At 30.3% G+C, this 8519-nt stretch overlaps 1 protein-coding gene across 2 annotated transcripts; it reads right to left on the bottom strand.

The window, feature by feature from the left end:
• Positions 1-521: 521 nt before the first annotated feature.
• Positions 522-4866, bottom strand: LOC137836852 (uncharacterized). Of its 2 annotated transcripts, none has more exons than XM_068645615.2 (9): positions 4409-4866; positions 4104-4175; positions 3169-3390; positions 2522-2657; positions 2205-2367; positions 1852-1980; positions 1524-1718; positions 1102-1224; positions 522-841 (listed from the first exon to the last, which is right to left on the bottom strand). In XM_068645615.2, the coding sequence occupies exons 1-9, from the start codon at positions 4578-4580 to the stop codon at positions 749-751; spliced, it is 1305 nt and encodes a 434-aa protein (XP_068501716.1). In that variant the 5' UTR covers positions 4581-4866; the 3' UTR covers positions 522-748. The 2 variants fall into 2 exon arrangements, with proteins under 2 accessions (XP_068501716.1, XP_068501715.2); XM_068645614.2 differs by having other exon boundaries at positions 3169-3627; positions 4409-4770.
• Positions 4867-8519: the final 3653 nt, after the last annotated feature.

Below are 8519 nucleotides of genomic sequence, written 5' to 3'. Positions count from 1 at the left end.
CATTTTCTCAAAATCTTCAGTGTCAAACAGAGCACTAACCATGGATAAGTTAGGTGAAAAAAAAAACCATCTTGTCAAATATTCATCGCATTCCTTTAACCATTTAGGATAATATGTTAAAAAAAAGTGTTAAATTGAATTGGTTTACCTTTTTTTTGCCAATATTAGATTATAAAGACTTATGAATCTCACCAAATGGGAGAGAACGAAGAGGAAAAATAGATTAAAAGAATGTTTTAATATTTAAGAGACTAGTTAAAAAGAGTATATGTAGTTTAGATTGGATTATCAAGTTGAATTTAATCTAATTTTCAAACTTTATTGGATTTATCTTGTTTTATTCATCAATTTAATCCAACTATAGGAATTTTTTAGTTTAGGAAGAACATAGGAGAGGAAGTAATAAATGAAGTATAAACTTGATGATTAAGGTGATATTTTTGTCATGAGTGTTGCAAAATATGGAGAAAAAAAATAGTAATGGCCTAAATTCAGAAGTGATAATGAAGGTTCAGGGAGTGTTTGTATCTTTGAGAGATAAATTACTCATTGATAATTTCCAATTTGATTATTCTCATCACTATACATTCTTCGAATTTTATATCAATGAATCGATTAAATTCAGGGATACATTGCTGTTAGCTACCATTTTTTGTTTTGTTTTTGAAAACAACTTGTGAGTGACACACTTGTAATCATTATGAAAAATATTAAGGTTAAAAAAAACTCTTTATGTTGAACACTAGACTTAAGGGCAAAAATGGTTGAAGTTGCTGTAGTCAAGTTTGTTCAACCGAATTGCGCATAATAAATGCTCTGGCAAGTCTTCACCCTTGTTTCCCTGCATCATGAACACAAGAAATTAATTACATACCAAGACTTTGAATCTTCCAATTGCATGTAAATAGTTTATGCAAGGAATTTTTATACTATCATCTAATTACAAACCATTATGTATGATAAGTTTGATGGATTGTATAGTGATTATGTTAAGAATCATACTAATGATGGTTTCTGGTTTCTGATTGATTGATAGCTTAACACTTGGTTAATATAGAAGAAAGTTTATCTATGTTGCCAATAAAATGGTAAGGAAGTTACCTGAATTGTGAGACCAAAATCCAGGTTACATAGCTTCAGTCTTTCAATGAAGCCTTCAAATCCTTTTCTTGCAATATAGCTAAATCTGTGCACATCTAAATCTATCTCAAGATAGTTTTCTCCCTGTGGAAGAAATAGCATCAGATTAGGAATCTTTCAACAGCTCAAAAATATCACTCAACATAACTAAGAAAGAAACATATGTCCACTAATATGTTGACAAATTTTGCATGTGAAAATGAAGGCTAATGGTGTCACAGACAGATCAAAGTAATGAACCTATTTGTATGATTTTCGACAGTGATGTACTGAATCAGACACTTTACACATTCAGTGATGATTGCTTCAGTGCAAGATTAAAAGGTACTTTTAAAATTTATTGAAGGATGTTGAATCTGAAACTAGAATATGCAAGTGTGTACCAAGTAAAATTCGTGCTGAGGACGGGAGAGAACTGGTTTTTCGTTGTAAGCATTCATAAGCTTCTTTTCAGTTGTGCTTAAAGACAGATTCTCCAAATTTGCAATTCTGCCTAAAATTTTTAATCTCTCCCTAAACGGTACAATTGCATCTAGAGGGAAGCCTTTAACTCTTTCCACTTCGTCGTTGATTAGTTTCTGTCAAGGAAAACAAGAACATGCACACATGTTAATGAAGTGTCCAAAAACTACATATTGTGTTACAGAGGTAAAATCTTCTGTAACATGAGGCACAATGACTATAACAAAGGATAAATATCATTCCCCTTACACTGATATTTTCGCGGAATTGGTCTGGAAGGTCTTTAGAGTACTTTTCAGATAATTTGAAGTACAAAACCACATTCATTCCTTCACCATCATTTTCACTTTGGAAAATAGAGGCCGGATATAACGGTATCTGCATTTTAAAGAGCATCAATATGTTAAAATCTTGAGGTAAAAAATTTAGATAGTGATGAATTATTGACACAATATGTTTTTCAGCACATATGACACAGAATTATTGATAAAATTGGCATCCATATGCAGAATGGTAAGAAACTCGGAACTATGGGCACAGAGCATAAATTTGCACCTCAGTGAAATGGATGAGAAATTCTAAAAAAAAAAACATGCAGCTACCTGAATGTTTATAATAAGAATAGAAGGGACGTCCCCATGTACATTTATTGCAGGAATTTGTATAAAGCGAGCAATATGATCAACTTTTCGAGCAGACAAGAAGAGGTCAGCTCCAAGAGGATAGAACGCAGCGCTGTTTGGAGCAAAATCTTTCTTCTTATCCCTGCCAACATGGAACAAATGAATTATGGCATTATGAAGAATGGAATAGTGCTTAATTGTTAACATAATGAATGACATCTATACAAGAGGCATCCGTAACAAAATGTTCAATCCCTGAAAGAATATTTAGCATGGATTATAAACTCGGTGCCTACCTAAAGTAGTTTTTGCCTCTGACTCTGAATGAACTAGGCTCAATTTGCGACCAAGAACCAGGGGTTTGCTTCTCTATTGAACAAAATGGAATCGATGAACCAGCCAAATGTTTTTGTTTAAATGCCTTGGGAGAAACTGCAATAAAAGAGAGCCATGAATTAGTAACAAGAGAAGCCATAAGAGAACTAACACAAAACATCTAAAAATGGGAAAGTGCATGAAACGGCAAATTCAACGAGAGCAAATTAAAGAAATAACTGATACTTTTTATATATTCCTTATGTGTTTACTGCTGTAAACATGGCAGGATAAACAAAATAAGCTCGACCTCAAGCAAACAACTTATCTTCACTTTCATAATTTCACAGTTGTCCTAAGAGTCTACTTGATTTGAGAAAACATCTTCTGTTTTTATAAATGGTTACTAAAATGTCACCTTATGCTTCCTGTTTTCAGAGATTTGAATACGAAGCAATGTGCAAACAAAGACATTTTCATAATCATCTATGAACACACAGAACAAAGCAGAAAACATTTCCTCAAAACAAACATATCCTAATTAATCCATTTGCACAAAGTTGGAAAGTGCGCAAGAACTGAAACAAAAACCTATTCTTGCAGGGAAAGAAATATGCAGAATACTCACGTAAAGTCATATCTGAAGACCCTTCTCTCCATTTGGAGGAGAGTTTGGAAAGCGACTTTCTCTGTGAACTCGGTGTATCAGGACTCATTGGCCTTCTTTTTTCAACAGCAAGTGCATTGGAGGAGAGGCAAGGCAAACAGGTATTTGGCAGAATCCCACAGTGATCCAGGGTCAGCTTTCTGTCCTCTCCAATATCATCTGCATGACCTGAAGATACTTCTCCTGTCGAAACAGAGTCGAAATAAGCTCGAGGACCATCTGATTTCATTGTAGAAGAATCTTTTGGTTTGCCTTGATTCTTAGCAATCTTCAAAGAAGAATTGCTACAAACATAATTATATGGGTGCACTCTTTGTTTCTGGCTGTGGTGGTGGTGATCAACAAACGCAGGATCAACTCCTTCAGGAGATGAATAGTTTGGCCTTGACACAGTTTCACTCTCATTCAAAGACACCCAATCTACCAAACAGTCATGTAAAAAATATATAACCACACTGACAAGAAAACTAAACAACAATAAACTGAAAATCTAATCAAGGTTTCAAAAAAAGACCCACAGACACAATTTCAGCCTTAACATCAAGGTTTTCGGAGACTTTGTGACCACAAGACACTGCTACAATTGTAGCTACATCGGTTACATTTTTCAACAATTTCCCCCAACAACCACAACTGCAGCCTAATCGACCACATTTGTCTGTAATTTCCCACAATACAAAGAATTACAACAAAATTCCGACCTCTGCTCTGCCCAATTCAAAACCTTAAATTTGAATCTCCCCAACCACAACCGACCTCAATTTCACCCGTATGAGCCATTTTTCTGTCCCCAATTATCCTCAATATCAAGGATTATACCGAAGACTCGGCAACCCCAATTTAAAAACCTGAAATTTATACTCCAAATTTACAGAAAAAGGAAAAAATTCACTTACCATCATAGACACTGTAAAATTCGTCATCACACTCAGAATCCAACGCCGAAGTAGAATCAAACCAAGCAGCATCTGAAACAGAAAAACAAAATAAGGATCTCCACTTCAATTTTAATCAAACATTCATTAAAACTAAAAAAATGATAATAAACCTTAATTAAGAGTACGTCCATATACATGCAAACCAAAAGTAAAACCCAACACCATTGATTAAACTGTGGTGTTCAATTTTTCTTTCAAATAAAGTAAAACAATAAATTCAAATTTTAAGCAAAAAATAAAAGAGTGCATAGAAGCAGAAGCACCTGAAGCGCGATTAGAAGCTTGCAAAGCGGAATTGGAGTGAGCAACGATGTTGGCTTCGATCTTTCTCGAAGAGACGCGCCTTCGGAGGATTCTCCTCCTTCGTCGGCGGTGGTTCTTCTTCTTCGCGGCGAGGTCCTCGTTCGCCTTGGGCCTTGACACACAAACACCCATTACTCCTTCTCCCTTTCTGACCGCGACCCTCTTCGCTATTCGCGTCGCAGTGCTCAAAAATCGGTGCTTTATGCAGAAGGGTGTTCGCAGAATGAAGATGGAAGATGAAGAAGAAGAAGAAGAAGAAGAAGAAGAGATGGGTCACCAGCAAAGCATCGTCGTTGAGCAAGCTGGCGAAGGGTCATTCATTAGCTTCCATCATGATGCAAGTGCTCTTAAGAGTGTGGGGTCTACTCCAGGATTTGATCAAACGGTGGAAGGAGTTCCACGTGGACAATCTTGGGAGAGAAAATGTCGAAATTTTAATTATATGTGATAAATGATGATGGTAAGGAAAATAAAATAACACCTTTTCTATCTTTTTTTTATCTTTCTATATTTATGCCAAGCACGAGGCTAAATAAAAGTGTGGTATCTCCATTACCAAAAAATAAAATAAAATAAAAGTGTATCTTTTAAAATATAAAGTGGATATCTTGGAAATGGTTACTTGAAATTCCCCTTTATTTTTGCTCTTATCCTTTTTAATTCTGACTTTTATTTATTTATTTTTAAATAAGATAAATTACAACTGATAAAAGTAAATTATTTATTGAAAAAATTATAAGCGATGTTTGCAGTTAGAATTAAAATTATTGATTTTTCTGATTATTATTTTTATTAGTTTTTAATATAAATCGATGGTTTTAGATAAGGCGTTCACGTTGATAAAAGGAGGGAGTTGATTAAAAGATAAACCTTTTATCTATTTCTAATCAGAATATATGAACTCATACATTCAAAAGAGATAAATATTATATATATATATATATATATATATATTTTGTATCACAAAAATACTGGTATTGAAACAACTTCATCTGAGTTTGAATCCTATCAATAGGTGTACTAAAATTTCATCTGAGTTTGAATCCTATAGATAAGTCTACTAAAGATCATAAATTGTTGAAAAAATAAATAAAAAGAACATCTTGCTCTTTTCAAGAGATCGAAAAAGAAAGAAATATTGTATTTTTCAATCTTTAATCTTACTTGTTGTATTTTTTCAATTTTTAATCTTCAATTTTGTCGTACTATTGACCTTCTCAGCAGGGATATTTGTAATGACACTCACATTCAACCTTCTCAACAGGGATATCTGCAATGACACTTTCACGTTCAATCTTCTCTACGATGACACTCTCACGTTAGTCAGTTTTAAGGAGAGAAACGTAGTGTATTTAGGATTAAAAGTTTTGTTATCTTTTTCCTAAGGATGAGTTGTTTATTTATAGCTATAGTTTTGGACCTCTATAGATTGATACGATCAAACGCTTAAAAACAATTTACTATATTTTTTTATAAAAATATAATAAATATCTAAATTTTTAAATTTGATATCAAAATCAATTTTAATATTTTCTATATCTAGTTCAAATTTATATATATTATTAAATATTATTGTAGTTTAACTCGTATGAATATATTTTAGATTCACAATAAATACGACATCAGATTATTTTGAACAGTAGATAACTTTTTCAAATAAAATATATAATATAGAAATAAAGATATTGAGGTGCAATAATAAATAAGAGATTTTGAAAATTAAAATTAAAACCGTTTTTGCTGAAGAATTATTAAAAACACTCTTGTCAAATAACAATATTTAAAAATACTTTCTTTTAAGACACTTGTTTTGATTTATATAAGAGATGCCTATTTCTTTTAAATGTCAAATATTTCATTTATTTTAGTCAGATGAATAAATAGATTAGTCTGATTTATTAAGATTGGGTTTACTAAATCCACAACTTGAATTGGTCATTCAAGTTTAGTTTACAAAATAATTTGTTTTTTCAAGATAAAAATCTCTAGATAAATAAACCAGTTTAGGAGCCCAAATAGTAATAAAAAAAATATTAATTTAAAATACTATTTTCTTAAATTTGTTAAGATAAAATTTATTAAGTTAAAGGAAATTCCTTTTTTGAGTAAATAGAAAATTTAGTCTCTAAAAAGTATAAAGTAATTTCAATCTAATATCCTAATTTAAAAAGCATATTCTTTATTTGATTCTACCACTATTCCTGCGTGGCACATGCATGTGTTTCTATGAAATTCACATTATTTACATAGATGCCACGTGGAATATAGTAAATTGAACCAAAGTGGAATTATTTTTCTTTTACTTTTTTTAGGATAAACTATCATTTTTAATTTATCTTATGAACTTCACTATTTATTTAAGGTTAATAAATAAATTTCAGGTTTACAAAATCCAACAAATTTTTATTAAGATTAATTATAAATGACTTTAATATTATTTGAATAACTCAATCTTACAAGATCTTTAATTTCTAACATTAACAATTAATTATCTTTAATTGTTTTCCCATCTCCATCAATATTTGTATTATTTTGATCCATAAGTTTCTCAAAATTTCAACTAAATTATACATTCTATATAAATTATTATTTGTATTATTTTGATCCATAAAAATTTCTCAAAATCTCAACTAAATTATACATCCCATATCAATTATTAGTGAACATATAAATTAAATTATTTTACTTTTACTTTTTTTAGGACTAAACTATCATTTTCAATTTAGTTTATGAAGTTAGTATTTTTTAAATTTAAAAAATGAATTTTAATTTTAAATTAACTATATAAAATTCAACAATTTTTTATTAAAATAAGAAACAAATTTTAGTTAAATTCAACCTTACAAAATCATTTTATAAAATAAAATTTACATTCATTTCTTATAATTCATTTCTTATATTATATGAATTAATATTATTTTTAATTGATACAAATCTTCAACCACATTGTATTATCTCGATCCATAAAAGTTTCTCAAAATTTGAAATAAATTATACATTCCACATAAATCATTAGTAAACATATTCTTTCGCTTCCATTTCTTATTTCCCATATTTCTATTTCCATTGAAATAATTTTGAATATAATGGATTTTATTTTTGTCTCAATATTCAATTAGATTTAATATTCTTAAGATTTGATATCAATAATAATTTTGATATATTTTTTCTTGAACTTTTTAAAAAACAAAATCATTCTAAACTTAAAACAAACAATATCTCAAATACAATAATAATAATTAATATTAATATTATCATTTCAAGATATTTAGCTAGAATATCTAAATCTAAGAGAATCTATATGAGATGTATTTTTATAGTATTAAGTTGGTCAATTATTAAATAAATAGAAAGACGTGGATGAATGTGAAGAACAAAATTGTGGTCAAAACGTTTGCAAGAAAATTATAAAATAAAAGGAAGAACAAAAATTGAGGTCAAATTTACGAAAAAGAAGAAGTAAAAGAAAGAGGAAAGCGTGTGAGTGTGGAAGTGACGTGCAGACATTTATGTCTCAGTTTCCGACATCGGACACTGTTCCCACGTGTTCTTATTCCTACACTTCCTAAAAGTTAAACCTTCTTTCACCATTCTCATTTTAACTTTATTTTAAACAAAACAGAGAAAGGATAATTCGTGTTTCAATTTCAAATAATAATAATAATAATATTAATAAACAAATGATATTTTTATTTAATTTAAAAAATTAATTTGTTTTATTTTCTACAATTTATCAAATTTTAAAACCTTCCCTCTATTCTCTTCCCCTCACCTAAGAGCATAAAATAATTGTCATAAGAATAAAATGAGAAATTAGTTTTCAAATAATTTATAATCCCGCATAGGGTGGCAGAGGCCTGCTGAAAAAAAAAGAAACGAGTTACTTATTTTAACCTGCTGACCCACTTAAGCTCGTTCCACATAATCCACAGTCCATGTAGGTCAATCCTTATGCGGGATGGACTAAAAATATCAATCTGCAGATTATATGAGGGCGAGATAGCCCGTATTGTCACCCCTACCCACATTATATTTGAGTTATTGTTCATTTTAGAGATCGATGATTCATCA

This window comes from Phaseolus vulgaris, chromosome 4 (assembly GCF_051622355.1).
Source record: "Phaseolus vulgaris cultivar YP4 chromosome 4, ASM5162235v1, whole genome shotgun sequence".
NCBI lineage: Eukaryota > Viridiplantae > Streptophyta > Magnoliopsida > Fabales > Fabaceae > Phaseolus > Phaseolus vulgaris.
This window is presented reverse-complemented; position numbering and strand designations above follow the sequence as displayed.